The 25,975-nt window shown below is 32.7% G+C and overlaps 2 protein-coding genes across 34 annotated transcripts; both read right to left on the bottom strand.

Annotated features, from left to right (window-relative positions):
- Positions 1–881: 881 nt before the first annotated feature.
- LOC114166702 lies at positions 882–6,678 on the bottom strand. Of its 33 annotated transcripts, none has more exons than XR_003599988.1 (21): positions 6,516–6,678; positions 6,126–6,331; positions 5,524–5,634; positions 5,384–5,442; positions 5,187–5,261; positions 4,975–5,037; positions 4,817–4,881; positions 4,442–4,666; positions 4,115–4,350; positions 3,832–4,035; positions 3,651–3,743; positions 3,481–3,573; positions 2,915–3,389; positions 2,715–2,841; positions 2,526–2,615; positions 2,389–2,446; positions 2,268–2,312; positions 2,123–2,193; positions 1,763–1,863; positions 1,597–1,657; positions 970–1,166 (listed from the first exon to the last, which is right to left on the bottom strand). XR_003599988.1 is itself a non-coding variant. In XM_028051478.1 (19 exons), the coding sequence occupies exons 7-19, from the start codon at positions 4,584–4,586 to the stop codon at positions 1,647–1,649; spliced, it is 1,749 nt and encodes a 582-aa protein (XP_027907279.1). In that variant the 5' UTR covers positions 4,587–4,666; positions 4,817–4,881; positions 4,975–5,037; positions 5,187–5,261; positions 5,384–5,442; positions 6,126–6,331; positions 6,516–6,678; the 3' UTR covers positions 1,596–1,646. The 33 variants fall into 33 exon arrangements, 1 of the variants encoding a protein (XP_027907279.1); XR_003600000.1 differs by having other exon boundaries at positions 6,126–6,241; positions 6,516–6,668; XR_003600001.1 differs by having other exon boundaries at positions 6,126–6,238; positions 6,516–6,668.
- A 7,357-nt stretch (positions 6,679–14,035) lies between these two features.
- Positions 14,036–17,515, bottom strand: LOC114167612 (hsp70 nucleotide exchange factor FES1-like). The gene is given in 7 exon segments (XM_028052719.1): positions 14,036–14,449; positions 14,452–14,807; positions 15,206–15,308; positions 15,402–15,623; positions 16,274–16,324; positions 16,445–16,587; positions 17,236–17,515. Coding segments are annotated over 7 exon segments (1,152 nt in total). The 5' UTR covers positions 17,322–17,515; the 3' UTR covers positions 14,036–14,258.
- Between the last annotated feature and the right edge of the window lie 8,460 nt (positions 17,516–25,975).

Here is a 25,975-nt window from a genome sequence, read left to right as displayed (position 1 = left end):
CCCTAACGGCTTTGATTTAAAAAAAAAAAAATGAAACCGGTCCTTTGGAGGACGACTTCTTCTTGAATGTCGTCCTCCCCCCTGACGACATGACCCATATTTGCAAAAAAAATTTCAAATGACCCATATTTACAATTTATCGGTCAAAATGACTCAGATTTACAAAAAAGCCGAGAAATAACGTACCTTATTCTGATTGATTTCTTGTTGGTAGAAGGTGGTGGTCACTACTACATATTTATTCTTTAGTAACATTTAAAAAATGTTACTGTATTGTAAAAAATGTTACAAATATAATTTAGTAACATTATACCACATGTTACGTATACCCTATGTTACTAATAAATATTAGTGACATTTTTACATATTAATTGAGACATTTATAAAAATGTTACTAGATACTTTTAGTAACATTTATTTAATAAAAATGTAACATTATAAAAAATGTTACTAAATTCTTTTAGTTATAATTCTTTTATAAATGAGTGACATTATAAAAATGTTACTAAAAATCATTGGTAACATTTTTTTAAATAAAGAGACATTTTAAAATTGTTACTAAAAAAATTTAGTGATAACTTTTTTTTTTAAGGTAACATTATAAAAATGTCACTAATATAAATAGTCACACCAACATTTCTTTTGACCAATTGATCTCTTGTAGTCTTAAAAAAGTTTGATTTTAATTTTTACAGATCAGTAGGATTAATTACATTTTTAATTTGTAAAATTAAAATTTGTCCTTTTTCTAAATTAATTCCTATATGTATAAAGAGGCAAATATCATCTTCTATAACGAAAAAAATCTTTTACTATATTTCAACATAATAGATAAACAAGAATTAAGAGCAGGTGAAAGAAGTGTTTAAATTTTGTCTGAGTTTTAAGATTCTCAACATCATCATGTTCTGCATTAAAAATAAAAGTAAATACATCAAAGAATATACCTCAACTAAAACATGAAAAATCTCAAGTTTAAAATATGATCTTAATAACCATCAACATAAATTGAACTGTCCTTCTCTTCTTCTGTTACTAATGCATGGATTTTTATTTTGACAGTTCAGAATTTCTTGGAGATATGATACTGGATTAGCTTTAATTTCAGTCTTATTCTTCATCATCTTCCTGATTCAGAATCTTTTGATGTTTCCTACGATCATTACCTGTTAAAGACTTAAAATCAGTAGGCACTGAAAGCAAGACAATTTTGCAGAGAGCACTGAAATCAGTTTTCAATAACTTTTATTATGAACAATATACTTCTGTTTACACATTATGCACCAGAGAACTTTGATGGATATGAAAGAAAAAATCATATTAATTTGAAAGCTTCACACACAAAATAAACAAGTAAAGCAATTTCAGTTATTGCAATTAATATTATTATTTATCCACTAGTTTAATTACTAAAAGTGGGGAATATATTTCAATGAGATAATAAAAGTAATGACAAAAAGACAAGGTTGGCGAGGAAGAGTTGGTTCATTTTTATCCAACACTGTAATTTGTTTCTTCCTATTTCAGATCTAGTAGCTATTTGTAAAAAACAGAATCCTGTGACAATTTATTGTATCCAATAGAAAACATTCACACCTTATTCAAGCCGCTTCTTCAGCTCATTTGCATGTAACAATGTATGTGCATCATTTAGCAACTGTATATAAAGATAATTAAAATTGATAAATTAGTATAACAAATACATAAATGTTTTTAATCAAACTATTACTATCATTTACTAAAAGACTTAGAGGAAACTTACACTTGTGAGATTTCTCTTGTTTCAATTTTTTCAAGTCAGTCCTGTCAAAATGAATTTTAGGTTTCCGCTCTCTTTTTCCTATTTCTTTTCCTTCAACAACACTACTTAGATAAAGTTCATTAACAAACAATCAATATAACAACAAAAATGGAAACAAAAACTACTTATACAGATGGAGGGATGTTAAACTGGTTTGAGCATTTTTCCATTGCTCAGAAGCTAGGAATGATGGGCAGTGGCTATGTATGGATTGCAACAATTACTTTTGGCATGATGTTCAAGAGGATAATAAGAACATCTTATGGCATGATATTCAAGAATGTCAACAACACTAAAGTTATGAAGAAGAAGAAGAAGAACCTTTCCTTTAATGTACTCAAATGTAATTTTCTTTTGAGTTTAGTTGCTGCATTGAAATAAGACTCTAATTCCTGATTCAAATATCATAAATAAGAAGCTCAATTAATATTAAATTTCTTAGGATGAATAAAAGGCTTGGACTTACTTTATTTGTCAGAGAGTTCCATGCCTTAACAGCTTTTTTCTTAACCTATTTTTTAAATGAAATGTTAAATAATAAGTGATTCAAATAATGAAGCTTTATCAATGTATTGAACTTTACATACCCTTTCAAAATTGTCTAAATCAACTTTTGTTTCTTTATAGTTGTTTGCAAATTCTTGCCTGTAATAGTGATCATTTATAAGTCAATAAACCAAAAAGAATAAAATTATAAGCTTATTGTAAGAGAACTAGATCTTACAAGAAAAGCTCAAAGGCATTGGATGGATGTTTGAGAATGCTAAGATCGTTATCAAGTGTGACAATTTCAACATTAAGATCTTCTAATTTCCTGGATAAAAGAAATAGTAAGATATGTTCCAAAATATTATTAACAAAATTAATTGATAGATAATATAAAAGAAAAATAAAGAAAAAATATGATAATAACCTCTTAGTTAACTTGGTGTTAGTTTTCTGCACTTTTTCCTTTTTTCTCCTGGGGCTAGTATGAGTGAATGGAAAGATCAAGGCATGTGCATTTTTCTCTACGAGCTCACTTGTAGGATCTTCAATAACTACCAAAGGAACAATGCAAAGATCAAAACATTTAATACTAAATCAATATTTACTACTATGAAATAAATAAACCTTTATGAGAGATGTTGTCATCATTATCCATCATCTTCAATGTTGGATCATCTTCAATGTCCACCTCCTCTTTATTCAAATTTGAAACCATTACTTCTGGAGCATAACTTGGGATTTGAGTAAAAGCGATTTTGAAGTTGTTTAGAAGCTCAACTTTCATTGCTTCTAGTTGCTCTTTTAGTTTGGTTTCCACTTGCTCCTTCACTTGCTCTTTTAGCTTTATTTCCATTTCCTCTTGCATTCTGTTTTTCATGCTTTGTAGTTCAACCTGAGCATTCCTTTGAACTTCATCAATTAATTTTTGTATTCCAACTCGGGAGTTAGATCCCCATAGATCGGAAGGTGAAACCCCTTTTCCATATGTGCGCACATAACCATGTCGATCTTTTCCAAAGACTTGGGAAAATATATCATCTCGGGTTGAGTTTTTCTCTGGTTCTATTGAATGCGAAGAAATTGCATCCTCAAGTTTTGACTAAAAAAGGAAAGAAAAAAACAAAGTTAAACTTGTTATTAAACAAAACTATTAATTATAAAAATATATATAATGAATGAGATCATCATACAATAATCTCTTTGGTTTCCTCATTTTTAGGCTTATGTGTCATGATGAACATTTCTGCACGAGATGGCTCTCTTCCATCAATATTTTTCATCATCTACACCATACAAAAGAAAAAATATTAGTGTAAAAAAGGTACAACCATTAATACATTAGTTATGTAATTAGTCTAACCTCTTCATATCGTATTTCAGCAAAGGTTTTTGTTCCTGTGGTATGTATAGAAGTAAGTTTTGCTCTGCTTGTTTTGTTCTTCTCACAGCGAACCTTTATAATAAAAATATGAAATGAGAAAAGATATAAGCAACTGAGATATACAAGTACAAATCCACATATAATAACATTTAAATAAGACCTTAGCTATGTCAGATTTCCAAAATTTAATAAGAATTTTCCACTGCTCAAGTGGAACACTTGGGGGTCGATTTTTGAAGTTGTAATCATCTGGCATATTTGGAAAAAAATACTTTGTCTTCAATCGACATTTGTGGTTCCTCCAACTTGAACATATGCTTCCTAAAACCCACTTTTTAGCACGTTCTTCAATATCAAATTTTGACTGCATATCATAATCAATGAATAAGTATTAGAATTTAGGTAATATATAATCAAAGATAAAGGTTAGTGAAATGAATTACCAATACTGTTTTCCACATGTCATCCCAATGTTCTTTCAATCCTTTCCAACTAGTAAAAGTTAGAGGAGCTAAATGTGCATTCCTAGCTAATGTTCCCAAATAATTGCTCAATGTAGCTCGATAAGTGCCAACAGGTTGACCAAGGACATTAAGTTTAACCGGTAAACGCTCATCATATCTCAAACCATGAGTCTTGAGACATTTGGTAGGACCTCTTTTTCTCTTACTAGTAGAACCTGTTAATTAAGTATAAAATTAAGAAATAATATCTTATTACATATATAATAAATTACTACATACTTGAATGAACAAAAAGAAATAACTAACCAATGTGGGGGAGTGTTGGAGTTTGACTAGGTCTTGATGCAATTTCTTCCAACTCATCAAGGATTGCAACCATAGAACCACTTGGAAATGACACTTTAACATTCTTGGCCAGCAAGGATGGTTTTTCTTTCTCACCACTAGCCATAAATCTACTTGACTTTGAAATTCATTCACAGCTATGGCATTATGTCCATACATCAAAGGTGAGCATATTCAGCTCATCAACTTGCAAGCATAACATTTTAATGTACTGTATTAATGCAATGTATAGTCAAGCATGTAAATAAATCATGTTTAACATTTTTGTTTCCCTTAAAAGTTTCGTGCTTCAGCCTTAAAAACAGTGCTAAATAATAACATGTTCTACAAGCTTACAAGCATCCTAACTTCAAGAGCTTGAGGGAAACTAGAGTGAAATAGAGTTATAAAAGGTTGTTGTTCTGTAAACAAAAATAGGTACATTAGTTTAGTTTGATATGGAGAGTATCATGAGAAAGAGAGATAGAAAAAGAAAGAAAATTATGTCCACTGACCATTTGCTATCAGATCATTTATGAGATTGTTTTAATATACAATGTCTTCTCGGTTAACTCCACCTAAAATCAAAGTAGTTTAAACTTAATTGCATTATGGACAAAGTAGACAAAGTTCTACTAGATAAAGTCTTAAGAAATCCCTCAAAATCATGCAAAGTCATGATTCAAGTTGGACCAAAACATAAAAAGAGATTATTATAGTTTCTCACGAGGTAGTATTCTTGGCCAAGAAATGGAGACCTATAGGCATTGAATCCAATATCCTTCATCATAGCCACATCCCGCTGAAAAATAAATCATGGGTAAAAACACAAAATCATAAATCTAGATGAAATAAAATCTCAAAAAACTAAGGAAATTCCTCTTGAACTAGATATCTAAGTTCAAATTAAGAGAAAGAAAGTACCTTGTAGTGGTGGTATAAATCAATGGCAACATCCGCATTACTGTGGTATGCTATTCTATCTGAAAATTAAATAAAAATGTCTCAACATTTTGAGTGTGCTTCATTGTTCAACAAACCAACTTTGTTCTATAAAAAAGTACCTTGTATAAACCAACTTCATAATGAGAAACCCAAAATCAATTTGGTCAAGCACAATACATGATATCCTCTAGGGTGTTTAACACACTGCTAACTCCATAACAATGACACGCCTAAGGAAATCACAAACATAGTTTTGTAAGTGGGGAATGCGTTTTCTGTTACGCATAAAGTGGACCTAATTTAAGGATATACTCAAACTCAAAAGGCTTTTAGACACCATTAGTCCCAAATCCAAATCTTATTGTTCAAACTTTGAAGTTTATTACCACTAGTTCACAATCCAAATCTCACTTATGAGCTATCAAAATTCATCTTACTATTCTCTTGAGAACAAATCTGGGAAGAACCATCATCCCACCCCATCCCCTACAAAAAATTTCCCCTCATTTTCTTCACACTCACAAGCTCCTTCACCCAAATCTCATAACCCGACTCTTGTTTCTGTCAGAGTAGACCCTTGGGTTGGTGAATAACAATCCATCGAGTCAAAAACACATTAAAATCTCCCTCATCAGAAAATACAGTTTGACTTATTGGTTTTCCTACTCTATTAAAACAAACAAACCACAATTATACAAGAGAGAAAAAGATAAAGATGAACCGTGATTCTGAAAGGAAAGCGCACACGCGTTAAACCGAAGCAGTTGCGAACCTCCGAAGTCGCAAACCCCTAAAGCAGCCACGAACCGGCAAAGCAGTTATGAACATATGCAACTGCTGTGAACAAGTCAAGCAAACAAAAATCACCGAAGCAGCTGTTGTGAACCCACAATGCAGAGCAACCGATCTAAACACACAAAACAGGGACTGAACCCGACATAACCGCCGTGAACCCCCAAAGCAAGGTCTCAAATGCACGGTCGACATGAAAGTAAAAGGCATCGCCCGATAACAAATCAAAATCCCACCGATAGTAACAGTGATTTAGAGCATGAGAAATTGGAAGAGTGAAAAGCAATTTCGAAAAATCAAAGAGTGCAAAGCGAATTACCAATTGAAAGCTGTGATTGAGAGCTACAGAAACCAAATAGCGAAAATTTTCTTCTGTGATCGAGAGAGGAAGATTCAAAGGAGATGGATGTTTAGGTTTCGCAATCACGTTTAGGTTTCGCGATGATATACCAAAAATAGAAGAGATAAGATAAAAATAAAGTAGCATTGAAATTTTAACTGGTTTTCCTAAAAAACTTTCCAGGGGTTTAGAAAACCTCCATTATACATATTATTTTCCTAGAGGTTATTAAACCTCTCTTAATAAACCTCCGATAAAATTAAGTTTTTTTGTAGTGATTATACATGAACGATTACATTATAATTATAATATATTTTAATTAAATTTATTTCTTGTAAATATAAATCTTAAAAATCATTCATCAAATGATATGTCAACAAAATATTTATACAATAAAGATTAAAAAATCAATTTTTTAATAATAAAATAATTAAAAACTAAAAGTTAGTTTCTATTTTGATTATTTTTATTAATTAAAATTTAGTTTCTAAAATAAATTTAAAATGACTAGAAAATAATTTTTAATTACTTCTTAACGATGCGATATTATTATTTTATTTTTAATTAATTTCTGATAATACTGATATTATACAATATATTTATTTATTTAGTATATTTATTTATTTACAGTAACATTTTTGAAACATGTTGCAATATTAGGATATATATATATAGTAACATTTTTAGTAGATGTGATTATGCAAATGTTAATAAAAATAGAAAAAAGTGTAATATGTACAGTAACATTTTTAAAAAGTGTTACAATATTAATATTAATATTCTGTATAGTAACAATTCTAAGGAAATGTAACTATATTATATCAATAGTAACATTTTTAATAAATGTAGCTAGGTAAATGTTGCAGTAGCTACTAAATGCTGTAGTGGGTTATCTTGTTCTGTTTGTAGAGAGGCGTCGTTTCTTGGACGAGGAACACGATTTTACTATTAAATTATATTCAGAATACTTTTTTGCCATGTGAAATACTTAATTAGAAAGGGAAAACCTTAACAACTATCAATTATTGGAGACTTTCGTAACTCACTTTAGTCATTGTTCAATTGGTATGAGTAGTGATAGGCGCACACGACAACGTGTACTAACACCGCGTGTACACTACGAGGTATATGTTGAAAATGAAGTGTTATTGCGGAGGAACAACCTTAAAGAATAATTTGCATTGGAGACGAAAGTGGCTTATCACGACATTGAAGTTGATTATACAAGTTATAAGTAGTGAAATTTAAGTTGTAGTTGAAGTGTAGTTTACCATATTATGTTGTAGAAGTTGTAGAGGGTTAATTTTGTAAGTTAACAGACTACATCATCTCTTAAATATGTTTATGCAAGTTTCGGCTCTTAAATATGTTTGTGACCTGTATGAAGTGTTTTATAAATCAGTGGTGAACTTTTTGTATAAATATAAGACAAGACAAAAAACTTGAGCGGAGTGTTTCATTTTTGTGGTGTTGAATGTAGAATTTCGGGTATTGCATACATTTCTTGAATAACTATAATATGAATAAATCGTGAGATGTCACTTGAAAATGAATGACTCTATATAAATCTTTCATTTAAATAATCCTTCTGTTATCACAAGTTTATCCCAATTTCTATGCGGATGATGTCACTAGTACATGATCTTATCAGTAGTGCAATAAGGGCTTTTCGTCCAGTTGTTTTTAATATTTTATCCCGATTTCAGAACCGAGATATATTAGGGCGAGACAAAAACACCATTTTTACCTCGGTTCTTGTCAACCCGAAGTCATATGAGAAACTTTTCTGCTCCGGTTCTGGTTGAACCGAAGCCATACAGTCAAAAAAATCTAACTTAATTAAAAATTCGAAGACCTTTTGGCCTCGTTGTGGTCTGAATCGAGGCCATAGACCCCTTTTTTGCCTTGTTTATGGTAAGAACCAAGGTCTAATGCACGTTTTTTTTTTAAATACGTTTTCTATTTTATGATTATTCCCACATTTAAACTAGCATATAAGGCGAGTTAAAAGGAATAATATGCACTAGTGCATTCATCCATAAAATCTAGTAGATATGTTGACATAAAGAAGATGGACATCTTCCTTCAATAAGGAGTTTTAATGATGATAATGATGACTTATAAAGAAGTATGGAAGACTTAATGATGATGCATGGAAAAATGTTGAAGACTTAAAAAGAATACTTAGATTCAAGAGATACATTGAAGACTTGGGGTTTAGTTGTTTAGATCTTGTAATATGTGTATGTTATTTAAGAGTTAAAAGTATGTCAAAAGTTAAAAAGGCAAAACTCAAGTAGTAGAGCACCAAGAAAATTTTATTTATTTGCAAAACTCATTAGAATAATCGATTATTCTTAATGATAATCGATTATCTCAGTTAACATTGATTTTTGAAAAAAGCCTATGTGATAATCGACTATCACTATTGATAATCGATTATCACCTGCTGATAATCGATTATCACCTACTGATAATAGATTACCCTGGTTGATAATAGATTATCACAGCGAGAAAAATGTTTTCAGAAATGTTTATGTGATAATCGATTATCATTTATGATAATCGAATATATGTGGTAGTTGTGACTTAACTTTTCATATTTTTAACCTAATTTATAAATAGGCTTCTATAAATAAAGTGTTAGGCTTTTCTTTGAAAAATACAGAAGTTAGAGAAGTCTGAGTACTTGAGAACTCTTTGTAGGAAGGCTTTGCAAAGCCTAGTGTGGGTAGAGCGATAACTTTCACCAAATGGGATCTTGAGTGATTGAGTGTTGCTATTGTTGCTAGGAGTAGCCATTCATCCTTTGTGTGATTCAAAGTAGGTGTTCATTCCTTGTGTGATTCAAGGAAGGTGGTTCTTCATCTCTTGTGTGATTCAAGAGAGGTGTTCATCCCTTGTGGATTTCAAGGGAGGTGTTTTCTAAACCTTAAACTTTCTTATATGTAATTGTATTTATGGTTTGTTTTAGTGATTAAGTTAATCTCGCTTTTGAGAGATTAACAACTATACGTAGGGTCTTTTGATTTAATTAGTATAAATACTTTGCGCAATTTTCTCTTCCTTACTCTCTTTATTTTATTTTGTTTATTAAAATAAAGGAAAGAATTTTAATTGAACTTTGATATAAAAAGGGAAAAATTTTAAAAGCATAATTTTTATTAAGAACCCAATTCACCGTTCCTCTTGGTTATTGTCCAAATGCTGATAATTTCGCTGCATGTTTACAACAATTGGTATCAGAGCTTGCTTTAATAGTTTTTGAAAAAAGTTTTGAAAATGGTTGGACAAAATCGAACTTTTGCGGAAGGTGCATCTATTGACAAACCTCCTCTTTTTACTGGCGAAAATTATCCTTTCTGAAAATTTAGGATGTCAATCTTTTTGGAGTCTATTGATAGAGGTATTTTGGATGCTATTTTAAATTGTCCTTTTGTTCCTACTATTATTGTTAATAATTTACAGGAACATAAGCCCTTTTTCGCAATGGACTGCACAAGAAAATAGAAGGGCTCAATATGATGTTAGGGCTAGAAATATAATATCATCTGCACTAACTCTTGATGAATTTTATAGAATTTCAGTTTGTACAAGTGCTCAGAAAATGTGGGAGATTTTACGAGTTACACATGAAGGAACAAATTATGTTAAGCATGCAAGGAAGAACTCATTAATTCAAGAATATGAGATGTTCTGAATGCAACAAGGCGAAACCATTTACGATGTGCAAAAGAGATTCACCCAGATCGTTAATCATCTCTCTGGGTTAGGTAAAAATTTTGATATTGATGAATTAAATATTAAAATTTTGAAATCTTTGAACTGGACATGGCAGCCAAAGGTTACGGCGATCACTGAATCTCAAAATATTGCAACAATGTCCATGGCGGCTCTTTTTGGTAAATTGAGAGAGCATGAACTTGAACTTGGTAGTTTAAATGAAGAAGAGGACCAAGGAAGGAAAAGGAACATAACTTTCAAATCTGAGATCGTAAAAAAGAAAAGTCCCAAAGAAGATAATGATTCAGACGATGAACACTTGAGTCTCATGATTAAAAGTTTCAACAAGTTCATGAAATTCAAAGATAAAGGAAAGTTTATAAGTGACAAAAAGAAGAATAAAGGTTCTTCTTCAAAATTCATGTGCTACGGTTGTGGAGAAATTGGGTATGTCAAATTTGATTGTCCAAATCAAAGTGAAGAAAAGAAAGGCAAGAAATTTATGAAGGAGAAAAATAATAAAGTCTTTTGTGACTCTAGCTCTTCATCAAGCTCTAGTGACTCGGATGAGGAAGCCAATCTTTGTTTACTAGCAGACAATGGATCAAGTTGCAACAAGGTTAGTAATTCTAATTCTTTTAATGAAACAAATGATTATGATGAATTGCTTTATGCCTTTTAAGAGTTGTATGTTAAATATGAAAAATTAAATTCGTTGCATAGAAAATTGAAATCAAAATATAAAACTTTAAAAAAGAAATTTGAGAAATCTTTTGAAGAAGAAGAAATTTTGAAAAATAAAATTTTAATTTTAAAAATAAAGAGATTGAAAATGTTAAATGTGCATCTTGCAAAAGTTATATGTTTGATATTAACATTCTTGAAAAAACAACTTGAAGATGCAATAAATAATAAAAGTTTCGTAAAACCAATGTTTAGGAGAAAGGTTTTTCATAAAAATAAGCTTGCTCCCAAGAAATAAAAATAAAAGAACTCGTAGATTATGGGTAAAGAAAGGAACAACTCATTCTAGGAATATAAATTGTGTTGCATGTTTCTATTGTATGCAAAAAGGACATACTTCTAATAAATGTAGAATCAAACATTTTGATGTTCCTAATGGAAGATGTGCTTGGATTCCTATTATAAAGTAACATGTCTCTCACCTCAAAGGGCCTAAATAAGTTTATTGGAGACCAAAATGTTATTGTTCTCTATCTCGCAGGTTATTTCAAAATCAAGAAAGTCTCTTTAGATGTTCAAGAGCTAGTATATTCATCAAACTTTTGACATCTTGGTAAGTTCTATAATTTTATAAGGGGTTTGGGAATATTAGGTATGTGTAAAAGTGATAAAAATCATTAATTTCAATGTTTCCAAAAAAAAATCGTTATAATAATCAATTATCAGAGGCGATATCGATTATCAGCAAATCTGGAAATTTCCGTTATTTAGTATGAACTAATAATTGATTATCATTAGTTATAATTGATTATCCTACAAAACTGAATATAAAAATTCAAATTTTTGAAAGTTCTGATAAGTTTTTCAAACATTTAGACTATTGAAATTCATAAATGAAAATTAGAATATTAAAGATCATTTTTTTTATGATGTAATCTTCCCTTGTTTAAATAAACTCTTGTTTTCTCTAAACTTTATACTCTATTTGCTTCAGGGAGAGTCTTTGATTAAGGGGAATTATTTGTTCTTGAAATATTTGTGTTTATCAAGAATGGGGAAATATTACATGTAGGAGGAGTTTTATATCTTAAACAATTTTTAAGGGAAACTTAAGTTATCTGATTTAAGGGGAATTATCTAAAGAATTCATTTTTGATTGTGATCAAAAAGGGGCAGATATATTTGTGTTGATATCTTGTGATAATTGATACCTTTAAGGGGAAGATATGTGTTTATTGATTTTTTTGTAATACATTGTGTTTTAAAAAGGGGGAGAAAAGTTATTTTATCTCTATTCTGGATTAACTACTATTTTCTCTTAAGTTGTTCATCAAGAACAAAGTCTTTAACAAATTTTGATCATCATCAAAAAGGGGGAAATTGTTGACAGAAAGAAGATGGACATATTCCTTCAATAAGGAGTTTTGATGATGATGACTTATAAAAAAGTATGGAAGACTTAAAAGAATGTTTGGATTCAAGAGATACACTTACGTGATAATCGATTATCACTTATGATAATCGATTATCTGTGGCAATTGTAACTTAACTTTTCATATTCTTAACCTAATTTCTAAATAGGTTTCTATAAATAAAGTGTTAAGCTTTTATTTGAAAAATACAGAAGTTAGAGAAGTCTGAATACTTGAGAACTCTATGTGGAAAGACTTTGAAAAACCTAGTGTGGGTAAAGCGATGATGATGCATGGAAAATGTTGAAGACTTTTTGGATTCAAGAGATACACTTACGTGATAATCAATTATCACTTATGATCATCGATTATCTGTGACAATTGTAACTTAACTTTTCATATTTTTAACCTAATTTCTAAATAGGTTTCTATAAATAAAGTGTTAGGCTTTTATTTGAAAAATACAGAAGTTAGAGAAGTCTGAATACTTGAGAACTCTATGTGGAAAGACTTTGAAAAACCTAGTGTGGGTAGAGCGATAACTTTCATCAAGTGAGATCTTGTATTTACGATTTATTTTAATCGTTGAGATAATTTCACTTTTGAGAGATTAACAACTGGATGTAACTTCTTTTGATCTGAACTAGTATAAATACTTTGTGCAATTTTTTCTTTCCTACTCTTTTTATTTTATTGTGTTTATTAAAATAAAGGAAATAATTTTAATTAAGTTTTAATATTAAAAGGGAAAAATTTTAAAAGCATAATTTTTATCAAGAATCCAATTCACCGTCCCTCTTCGTTATTTTTCAAATGCTGATCATTCCACTGCATGTTTATAACAAAATAAATTTCAACAAGTTTTGTTAAATCTATTATAGTTTGCGTTCAATGCTCATAATACCTTGCACAAATTTGATTTTAGGTTTCATCTCTTAGTACTGCATTTTTTATTGCAGAATCCCTATGTCTCTAACAAGCCTTCAACTCCATATACAAACATTCAACCAAAAATAAATAAAAATAACTTGTTATATTAATTCATAGTGTTGGTTATATAGGTCACAACATTAGTAAAATTCTAACAAAACATCAAAACTTTTGTATAAAAGTTTCATTTACATAACCCTTCAATAGGTTAGAGGAGGTTTGTATATAATAGCAAGTGTGGTGAGAGGAAAGGTTTTTGTTTTTGGAAATCTAAGAAAGTAAACAGAGTTACGCCTACGTGAAACGATTTTTTTCATCCTTTGTATGAGAGCAAGTTTGTACTGTTTGTGACATATTGGAGAATAATAGGTATATTCAGTGTACGTCTAGGTTTGGTTCTATTCTTTTCTATCCTATCACACGAACGTAACAGTATCAGAGTTTGAAGATCTCTTTTAATCGCGAATCAGAATTGGACCTATAGTATAAACTTGGTCTGAGAGACCTCAAATTTATAATTAATCAATCTCAGCTACGATTAATCGCTTTCCTCAGAAATCTTTTAACTTGCCATTTCTAATTGTTGAGAGTTGATAAGTTGTTGCGAAAATCATAAAACCTAGTGATTTTTTAGGAACAATTATTTATCTGAAGGGCCAGAATTACGAAAACTATTCACAATCCTCAACTATGACTAACTGTCAAATAGCCTTTGAACTAAACATATCAACTACAACAGTATAAACAGGGTTCATCAATGAAATCACGCATTAAGAACCCACAATGAAAGTTACTTATAGTCACATACCATAACATCACATCATAGATACTCAACGGAAGACCAATCCGAGGTGAGAAAGGTAGGACGAAAAAGAAACATAATCTGTTTGAAAAAAATAAATTACTATTGTATGTCATATAAAAAGCATGGGATAAAAATCCATAACAAACATACATTTAAGCTTTCATTTCATCATCTAGCATCTGCTTCTCTATTGGAACTAACTTGATTGTTACTGTCTGCAGATGAAGGACCTGGCCCTAGAAGCAAAGGGGTCTCTCTCTTTTCTTTTTTAGAGTCATTATTGGAAGATGGGTTCACAGATGAAGATCGAAGAGGAGACTCAAAATACTTGCTTGCAACATCTGGAGGGGGGTTGTCTTCCCAGGAAGGACAAGCAGACCTTTCTCTCGAAGAGAAGATGGCTCGTTGAAGCAAGAGCTCCACAGGGAGTCCACAAGCTGTCTCTCTTCCCTCACTACACCAAGGTCTTCAGCTGACATTAAACTGATATTGTTTATTCTTTCTTGAAGAAGTTGCTTCATTTTCTCACTGTCTTCCTCACTGCGAGCTTTTGTATTGTGAGCAAGCTCGAGAAGACTCCTAAGGGCAGCTTCTCTGACATCTGAATCTTCACTTGAGGCAAGGTGCATGAACATTCTAGGAAATCCAAGCTCGTTCACAATGTTGCAGTCTGAATTGTTTTCGTGCAACAGGTAATGGATCAAGTTGAGAGCTTTCCTGAAAGAATAGTTAGAATTCAGCCACAAAAATTAAACTGTAACAGGTGTTTAATAATATAGTTTAAAAGACTAATTAATCAATAAGTAAAGGTAAAAACAAATTAAACAATAAACACCTCCTAAGTTAAAGAGTCAAATATGTTTTTTGTCACCCAAATTAATATAAAAAATTGTATTTTGTCCTTAAAATATAGACTATTTCGTCCTTGAACTTCTCAGAACTTTATCAAAGTCAGGTAAAATATTCTTCCAGACAAGTTTATAATTTAGTTCAGACAGAGACTACACAAATTTTTATAATAGTTTGGGACGAAAATCATATTTAATAGAGTATCAATAATGATGACAAGGGAATGACAAAGCAACAATTGTAAACCTTTCAGAAAATGTTGTTACCTTTGAAATCGCACATTTTCAGAAGTTAGTGCATCTTTCAAGGCTGCGTAACCATTTGCCAAGCGAAAAGCAGTGATACCAGGTTTGTTGTGCCGAATTAGTGCTGTCATGTTGTTGTAAAAACAGAAATATCAGTATCATTCCATTCCATTCCAAGGAAACAAAATATCAGACTCAAAAGTATAATAGCACATACAAGATATTGCACCCAGAGCTTTAGTTCTAACAGTCACATCAGGATCTGAACTGAAATTATGAATAAGAGGTTCAAAGCCATTTGCTTCCATAACAAGTTGTTGACTTCGAGGATTATTCTGGACTATTGTGGTCACCACATCAGCAGCCTTTGCTCGAATATTAGCATGAGAATTCTTTAAGTAACCAAGAAGAGGAACCAAACCACCAATTGAATGGAGATCTGGGAAATAGATAATAGCAGGAAATAGGTAAGACATACAGGTGTTGAATCAAAAAAACACAAAACCACTATCCAACCCATTATCATAAACAGCATAATGCTAACAGGTAAAATGTACATAGATAGTAGAAAAATCATACTGCAACAGTGCCAACTATTTCCATTATAAAATGGTACATTAGAGAATGAACACAATTAGACTAATGAGGGAAGTTATGAATGAAATTCTCAAAAATCATTCCAATTAACAACGTTTTGACCACTGGAAAGCAGAACAAATTCACCTAATACATAACAATTCAAAACAAGTGATTAATATATCAATGAATAAATTACTAAATTTGGGTTCATTTTTAGATTGAGCATTAGCTCTTTGTGAAATGAAAAACTCCTTTTAAAGGGGAAAACACTTGGAGGACATAGTCCTCTACTATCTTATTTCATTGTTCTAGACAACCATTAACAGCTGACCAACCCAAATTTGAGAAACGTCATCATCTAGCAAATATTGCAGACAGAGCTACCAAATCCTGTGAGGAATTGAATCATGATACACAAAAAAAGTGGCGATTCACCTAGGAAACCTAAATAAATAAGCTTTAGTATGAGAACTAAGTACTTTCATAACCATTCAAAACCTTAAAACTTACCATTGGCCATGTCAATCGACTCAACATGCTCTTGCAACTCTTCCAACATCTCTGCAAGAAATCAAGTTAGATACCACTGAGTTGGCATGATAATATCTAAGTCAATCATTAACTAAAAATGAAATACAACTCATTTGTAATTACTCTTGCATTTTGGTAAATGTTGAATACCTTCAAGGTCTGCAACGGTGACTCCTTGGTCTTTCAAGACTTCTTCTGGAGTTTGCATCACAAGTGTGATCTCTTTCATACGTTTTACAACATCAATGGTCTGTGCTTGCATTGCTTCCATAAACCATTTCCGATCCTCCTCACTACAGAATCATAAAAATCACAAAAAGCAAAACCAAGTGACTAATCTTAGCGAAATTCATAAATAAGCATTTAGAAATATCTAACTTTTTCACAAATGGTATGCAACTTTGCAACTAAAAATACAAAGAAAAAAATAAACTCTGTATATTGCTTAGCTACACAATTACAAAATTAACAAAGTCAAATCACAGTCTACAGAATATCATGAACTCTCCTGTCTCTGCAATACACTATTTGATTTCCAATCACATTACAATTTCGCTAATGACTAGATATTTCACTGTCTACAACCCCAAAGAAAAGAAACCATTACTACATAAATAATATATTTACAGAATCAGAACGCAATAACACCAATTCAAATTCAACCACACTAATCAAATATTTCAATAAAATTATGAAACAAATTGGAAAATCACGCCCCTGGGCCACTAATTAGAAACCACACCCTCCTTACTCGTAATTCATTGTTTAAAAACCATATTTTCCGTAAAAAAAATAAATTTTGAAACGTGGGTATGCGTTTTCCAGCAACTAAAAAACTAACAAAGAAAAAAATCCAACAGTTGTATCAACCCGAACCAACATAAAACGGCTAACACAACTTCAACCCAGGAAAAAAGAAGAACTGAAAACTGAATTCGGACCTCAAATTGCTATTGGGGGCAGTTCCGTCGGAGTTAGCAATGCTCCATTTGAGCAACCCTTCCCAGTTGGGTCCTTCTTTAGCCATTCGAACGATTAGAGAGAAACAAGAAACCTTGTAGAATTTTAGTAAGAGGTATAAAGAACACGAAATGTGGGAAGGATTCAGATATATAGTTTCAGTAACGTGCGTGTGTGAAGGATTCGCGAAACGTCTCCACAATTCTGGAAGTTGTGAAGACACATAAAAGGGAAAGAGAAATTGAAATGTCAAAAGTGGGTTCTGTGTTTTCTGCTAGTATTTATTCGCTGTCATCATGGGCCTTGGAACATTGTGTTAACTTTCCAAAGGTTGTTGCTATAACTTTCTATTATTACTAACTACACCCCCATATTAACAGAAAAAAAAAATGAAATACTCTTCCTCAGTGTCACTTTCATCTCGTTCTCTAGTGCACTCTTTGAAGGAAAAAAGAAGAGAGTGCTTATTCTGAAAAAAAAAAAGAGATTCTATCCAGAAGCTATTATTTATGTTGTGAAACGATTGTTCTAATAACTATGTTCTAGAGAACTCGGTTTGAAACATATTTCATCATTTACTTTGAAAATTTCGTTCCAAAAAGTATCATATATTTTTTTTAAATTTTTGCTTCAAAAAATTAGAACTGTCGAAGTGGGTGAGAATCCGTGATACAACCCAAGTCACTACAGGTTTGGATCGGGTTGAGTTAAAATTTTTCTATAAATTTCAGTAAGAGTTAACTTTTTGACCCGACTCACAAAAATCCGGCTCATCCAGTTGAACCTATAATGAGTCGGATTGGCTGACCAACTCACTCACAAATAAAGGGTCACACAATGGTTTTGTATTTGGGTTGGATTAGGCTTCTTTTTTTTTTTTAACTAGACATATTGGGTTGGTAAATGCAAACCTAATCCTTTTGTGATCTTGGTTTTGTATTTGGGGTTGAACATTATTTTGGATTGTATTGAAGTTTATTTAGATTTTAATCACAACTATAATTTAGTTTTATTGGAACTTAAGAAAAAAATTGTATTTTTTTTTAATTAAGTAAGCTAATGAACCAACCTGTATAACTCATTAACCCGTAGTGGACCAAGCCATGTTTTGAATTTTTTTGGCTCATTATAAAATGATTCGGGTTAGGTTAGCTTACTAAGTGGTCAACCTATAATGGGACAGATTGGACCGGGTCAGGTAACCCATTTTGACAGTTCTAATTACTTTTCAAATGTTAAGAAAATAAAAATGTATTTCAAAATTTTACATTTCAAATTGTAAAGGGAACATTTTAAAAACTAGAGTTAAATATGTTTTTGGTCCCTTAACTTTCAGTGAATTTTGAAATTAGTCCATTTTGAAACTTTGGACCAATTTAGTCCTTCATCTTTCGAAATACGTGAATTTAGTCATTTTAATCAAATTTTATTAGGTTTATTTGATGTTTCGTACGCATTTCAAAATTGTATTTGAGCTATTTATACTATTTGACACATTTTTACTTTAATATTAAGTCAAATGCTATTATGAAACGCATTTGAAATGTCAAATAAACTTAACAAAATTTGATTAAAATGACTAAATCCACGTATTTTGAAAGATGAAGGACTAAATTGGTCCAAAGTTTCAAAATGAACTAATTTCAAAATTCACTTAAAGTTAAGGGACCAAAAACATATTTAACCCTAAAAACTATTTCATAAACACTTTTGGATTAATTTTTTGCATTTTATAATGTATCGTTCAGTGTACAGCTTTGTTTTCTTAACATTTTGGAAAATAATTTCTAGAAAATATATTTAAGGAACACTTTTTCATTGTACAGTTTTTACATCAAAATCCATGGTTTTTCATAAACTCTCTTTTAGAATGTTAAGGAACGCAAAATTCGTTTTTGAAAGCATATTCTAAAGAGACATTTTCAACCAAAGCTTCTCGAGAAGAATCGGTTGTAAATGCATTGCCACATGGTTAGGAAGTGAAAACATGAATAAATCTGTAGCATACAATGGAGTACCTTATTGCATAAAAGAGTGTTTTGAGAAGAAGAAAAAAAAAGAGTAAATATATTATTTTAAATAAAATATAATTTAGGTACAGCATAACCCAAATGTCAAATTTTAACAGAAACATTCAATTAAAAGAAATAAAAAAATACAAAAGAGATTATGTAAAACATAGAAGTGCATATAGTAGGAGGATAGCAAATTTCAGTCCTTAGACGAGTATAAAAAGTTGAGGGGCTTTTCACTATACCTCCAAATAGTTTTACTGCACCTCCAAAAAAAATTAAATTTTCTATAATACTTTTCTGAACCTTTTGACTATTCAACGGTAAAAGTTAAAAAAAAAATTTCTTTCTGCCTCTACTATGAAATCATAGGTTCTTTCATATTTTAAAACTCGGTAAAATCTTTAACCGGCTTTCGAAATCCGGTGAATAGTACAAAACGGATTTGAATTTGTGAACCGGCATTTGAAGTCCGGTTAAGTGATTTAACGGAATTCAAAATCCGTTTTCTTTATATACCGACATTCGAAGCCCGTAGGTCTACGTCTAACAGTACCTTGTGTACAAAACAATTCGCTCGTATTTCCTCTTTCTGTCTAAAGATACCAAGTCAACGTGTGAAGGTTCCACATGTTCTAGCCATGACAAAATTTTTTAAAATTAAACAAATAAGAATATAAGAATAACATAAAATTAAAAATAATAATAACTGATATATATATATATATATATATATATATATTACCAAATTGGAATTAAAATAACTTAATATATTAATCAGATTGAAATTAAATCCTATATGTAAAATAAATAAAAATATTAAACTATGGAATTGGAATGTCAGTATACAAATATCAACTTTAAATAAAAAATAGTTTATCAACCGATATATAATTTTATTTAATATAGTTATATATAATATAAACAATCTAAAATTAAATAATTAATATATAAATATAAAAAATTTTGAAATTAAATCTTATAAATAAAATCAAATAAATAAATAAAAACATTAAAAGCTAACAAATAATAATTAAATAAAAACAACTAATTAAATATAATTAATCTAGATATTATAAAGACAAATATTTTAAATAAAAATTTATCATTATTAATTAAAAATTAACAAAGTAAAAGTAACTATAAAATATATAACTGAAAAAGTATATTAAAAATAAAATAATAAATAAAGTAATAAAATGAATAAAAAATAACAAATTAAAAAAAAATAATAAAATAAATACATAAAAAATCAAGTTCAGAATTAAAAAAAAATATTAATAAAATTTATTATAAAAATAATTAAACAGCAACTTAATAATATTAATCAAATTAAAATTAAATTTTATATATAAAAAAAACCAAACTAATGCCAGTATATAAATATGAATTTTAAATAAAAAATAGTTAAAATAATAAATAACTTTAAAATAAAAATTTTAAATAACTTTATGATCGTATGAAGTTATTTTTCTGAAATTGAATTAGAAACTTAGGAAAATTACAATCATTTACATGCTCATATGTTTTCTATCGAAACTCAACTCTTAAATATACATAGATGAATATAGTAAGTTTCAACTTTTCAGAACATTTCGTCAACCCCAAATCAAATAACAACAAATTGTTAGTTTATTTTGGAACAAATAAATAAGAATATAAAGCTAATAATTTATGTTACTTTATTTTTTGGTGTTTTCAAAATAAGAAGCAAACGCTTTCATTATGAAACAGATTAGAAAACAAGTCCATAAACTTGAAAATTAAAATTAAAAAAAAAAGATAATATTTATGTCAAAAGGGGAAAAAAAGGCAGTGTTCTATGTTGTTCCCCTCGTACGGGAAAAGAAATTCAATGTTTGGTTATGTTGTGCAAAAAAGGGTGTAATTAATTCGCACGAAGAATAACATTACCTATTTCAAAATCGATGTTGACATTATACAAAAATGCCGACAAGTAGTTGTATCATTTTATTTTATTTTATTTCCTAAAAAATATAATAACGAGAATATACCACAAAAGCTATTAATTTGACTCTTCGCTTCTCGAAAGGTCAGAGGAAAATTTTCTCATACGCAGGTCACTTGCATTTATTTCAGTGTGACCTAAAAGAATATGTTTACCTAGTAAAATCAACTTATTCTCCTTAAGCCAATAATATACCTTGTTTAATTATACATTTTATATGTAAGATTATAAATTTTGTTTATACTGTCTTTTGATCAGAGTTATTAATGTATATTAATATGTCCAAACCATACTTATAATATTTGTAACGTCCCATTTAATTTATAAGCGCAATTAAAGGAAACGCCACACATAAGATAGCATAACAACGCAGTCCTGGGGTTTCCAACATCACCCCTACAAAACTAGGCACACCACGATGCCAAGAAGTAACATAGCTGAATACGAATACAATTTAGAGTGTAGCGTATAAGTACAGAAAGAGATACATGGGCCATAGCCCTAAATAAAACACAAGGAAAACTCCAGCCCAGATGGCTAAGCAGCGGAATCACCATTCGCTTGTTGACCATGAGAACCTCGCCCATCTGCTCCCATCAACCAAGTCGATGATCATCGCAAGAAAGAACAGCCACATACAACACAACCATGCAACAAAACGGGTAAGCTAGAGCCAATCAACATATTCAACATGCAATCACATATATTCTCATCATCTCATCCACATAGCAACCAAACATGTTATGACTCTTCATTCAATACACTACGACTCGACCCGACTCATCCGGATACGTATAACTCGGTCGGATTCAGCGGATGCTTGCACTTGTGGTGGATATCCCTGCTCGACCCTGAGCTGCTCGATCCTGAGCTATGTGTTACCAGTGTTACGATGAATCAAAATCTCTCCCACCACAAGGTTAGCCCTTAATGAGTTTCAGGCCTCCTGCTACTCCCCCACAAGAGTCAGTCCGCTCTAAGTGAGACTAACTGGCTCCTCGGAGCGTCAGGATGCAACCTTACCTTAAATCCTTACCTAGTTATACAGATGGGGCACCACCATGAACACCCACTAGCAGGGCCATGGAATTAAGTCCCGACCACTGAAGCGCGACCCCGGAGGTCTCACCTAGAGACCCCAAGGAATTACACGCTGACACGGACCAACGTTCATAAATCAACAATAAGAGAATATTGAATTATATTTTTCAATTCCGTATCAACCCTTGAAGTTCAATCCTCATACCAATCACATCTCAAATCCATACCTCTGATCATCACCACCCCGATGAGCCTGGGGCCTAGTCTCATATTTATACCATGATCCTTTGGTTTCAAACCGCGTACTCATTTCACATGCTAAGTCCCCACCACACTCATCATTCATCATTCATGAATCATGTCACACATCTATAGCAACCCATTGGGCATACATTCATACATCGGTACATGCATCTTATCATAGCAGCCATACCCAAACAAGTCCAAGCACAAGAGAACAAATATGCAACCCAACACCACGCTGTCTCGCCCAAACCCCTCGCTCAGGCTGAAGGGTCTCGCTCAGGCGAGACAGGCTCGCTCAGGCGAGACAGGCTCGCTCAGGCGAGCCCCCCTTCGCCTAGGCGAGGGCTCAAGGAAAACCAGGGCCTGGGCAACACGGGATCTCGCTTAAGCGAGATCCCTCTCGCTTGGGCGAGTTGCCTGCTCGCTCAAAAGTTGAGCGAGCCGCCCGGGCGACTTTTCGTGCCAAAAACTTAGGCGAGCTCCCTGTTTCATCTCGCCTAGGCGAGATGGACTCGCTTGGGCGAGATTAACAGATCTCGCCACTGTTCTTCACTGCAACAGCCATGAAAGCGAACCAAACCAGCATATAGAGCATTCTCATACATCAAAGCGAAGGATAAAATCATACAAACAGGAATCCACACCATTACAGACCAAAACTACTGGAAAATAAGAGCTCTAACTTCCCGTACCTGGAAAACCTAGCGAAGACCTCTACTACGTGACCACGAGCACGGCAGCTCCGAGGATGCGCTATAAGGCTGCGGTGAGAGTGGGACAGGACCAGACAGGTGGGTTAGCCAGGGCTCTTACAACAGATCACGAAAAAGTTACGAAAAGGGAACTAGCACGAACTCGAGAGTCACTTACATGGAGTAACGGAACTTCCCGGCAATGGAACCCTAGCAGAAGATGGGTGGCGGCTGCAGCTCAAGGCAAGAGCAACTTTTCTGAAAGTGTAGGGTACCCTAGGTTTAGGGCAGACCTAAGGCTTATATACTATGGGTTGGCCTTTAGGCCCAATACTATAGGGCAGCCCACTAACTTTTGGGGCAGGAAAAATGGGGCCTTACATTCTCCCCAACAAGAAAATTTTCGTCCTCGAAAATTCATCGATGAGATAGGAAGGAGCTATGTTCTCCTTATCTCCTCTGGGAACCACTACTCAAACACGACATATCCAACGACTCCCACACCTATAACCATTGGAAAACTTTGCCTCTGTGCTAAGCGATATGTGTCCAACTATGTAGATTAAATTAGTCACTACTCTCGAAGCACTCCAAATCCTCCAACCTTAAAATCCGAATGCTCCTCCATGCATGCCCCACTAACTTGTATCTAACATACTGACTCACTTTCTATGTGTTCTCCGCTACCTCTTGTAGGTTTTTATCAACTTCTCAGATGACCTTAAGTCTCCAACCAAGGCACGCTCGTTATCACTTCACATCACCTTGTTCACTCCTTTATGCATCACTCCACTGACTTGATCACTCTCGAGTGTTGGCCTACTGCCACACCATCAACACTTTTGACCACTTTTTGTATATTGAGACTCCTACATATTCTTCTCATTTAAACCTTCAACTGCTTTCTTCACCAGATCGCATCGGCATCCTATCTTCATCTTTAATCCCCCCTAACTTATAGGCAACATTCTACAAAACCTCAGAACCATAACTTCCATTGACTTCAAATTTCTAGTCTGGTTCGTACCACACAACTCCACGATACACCTCAAACTAAGATATTCCGATTTGGTTTTTTTTTTTTTTCTCAACCTTGTTGAGAGGTTCACTAGTGCTAATAAGATGACGAGACTAATGAAATCCCTCACACATTCTCTTCCCAACCCAAACACTTATGGTTCTCAACCAACTCTCACTCTTACTTCATCAAATCAAGGATCTTCAATTCCCTTCTCTGGCTAGACATCTACTCTCACTTCCTCACTTCCAAGTTGGCACCCTAACTTGAAATCATGACTCAAACCATCCCCTACTTCTCTTGCACAACTTTCTTTGAGCAACTTCATAATTCCAACTTTAACTGGTAACTGAACATCCTTAACTGATACTCATAAGAACGACACATTTGTTGTTCATAAGTAAGATAGTTCTCTCCACACACCTTTTACCCCTCATAAGTATCACTTGCCACCATCTCGCTGCGCTACTCTGATCACCACAAAAAGTCACTCATCTGTTTACTCGAAATGATGCCCCTTTCATGTCTGCCGTGACAAGGAATCAATCATCACCGAGAAACCTTCTTTCAAACTTCTATGCAACTTGTAAAATCCTTTGGACTCACCTTTTTATAGTCTTAGCATCTCATTTTCGCAACATTGCATCCACCCTTCCTAACTATGCGTCCTGTTAGGCACTTCATCCTTTGTCAATACCCTTTCTTGCACATTTTAAAGACTCTGTTCGCACTTGGATACTCGCCGTTAAACCTTGACGACACAGCTAACATGTTTGAGATTGCCTTACCTCCATCATGTTTTCCACTCTATACGACCATAGGTCCGAAAAGTCAATCCTCCCTTATCTAACGTTTTTCCTTGAACAATCTATTCCACCACTACCTTTCCTCTGATGTTCACCAAATTTGTTGTCATCCTTGTGGTCATACTCAGTATAAGCCACCACTTCTCCGACATCCCCTCCATCTCCGTATTTATTTCAGACTCGCTGTAGAAACCATTCCATTAGGGACTATTGTCTCAAGTTTCCTCTTCAGGCACCAATGCAAAGGGAAATTTTATCACACCAAGGTCAAAACTCTGGTACTTGTCCCACAGTACGTCCATAACTCCTTTTCCACTGAGATCCCTTCGTCCATCATCCACTTTCCCTCGTCAGATGTCTTTGATTCATGTGAAGCTTTGTCCCCACTATTTAGCTTGGTCCATACCTCACACGCCACCATTGAATCATCTCTTTTTAATCCAAGGACACCACCTCGTGGGTTGTCCAGCTCATCAGGATGAGGTTGAGAAAACAACTGATTCACCCGTGAGACTACGTCCCAACATCGCATAATTCAGATCGGATTTAAATTTAAATACTTTGATTACCCCGAAGGCACCATACCCTTGAGCGGGTCTCCACTTGGTCGCAATTTTTGGCGAAACCATCGTCTCAACTTCAGTCCTTTCTTAAAGACAACCATCACTCATCTACCATACCGACGACATTAAGGAGTACACGATCCCAAGAAAATCGGCCCTTAGTCCAAGCATCTCTTCGTAAGGCGCATCTCTGTATGATATTTATTCGCGCTACCCACTTTAGCATCAACCATCATAGACACCATGCCAACCACTCAGAACTTTCCTCTTCATTTCCCCCATCATTGTGTTATGACACCAGTTGGGTTGTCCTTCCATACGAGAATAACCCTTTAAAGGCGTGCCCCTTCTTCTAGTACGTGAAACCTTTAACT

Source organism: Vigna unguiculata, chromosome 10 (genome assembly GCF_004118075.2).
Source record: "Vigna unguiculata cultivar IT97K-499-35 chromosome 10, ASM411807v1, whole genome shotgun sequence".
In the NCBI taxonomy this organism is placed as follows: domain Eukaryota; kingdom Viridiplantae; phylum Streptophyta; class Magnoliopsida; order Fabales; family Fabaceae; genus Vigna; species Vigna unguiculata.
This window is presented reverse-complemented; position numbering and strand designations above follow the sequence as displayed.

Excerpts from the sequence above, each read along its gene's own strand:
- LOC114166702 (XM_028051478.1), bottom strand. The coding sequence starts at position 4,586 with ATGGCTAGTGGTGAGAAAGAAAAACCATCCTTGCTGGCCAAGAATGTT. Across the intron at positions 4,036-4,114 it reads ACATGTGGAAAACAGTATTG|TCAAAATTTGATATTGAAGA; the intron begins GTAATTCATTTC and ends TATGATATGCAG. Across the intron at positions 2,313-2,388 it reads ATTTAGACAATTTTGAAAGG|GTTAAGAAAAAAGCTGTTAA; the intron begins GTATGTAAAGTT and ends TTTAAAAAATAG.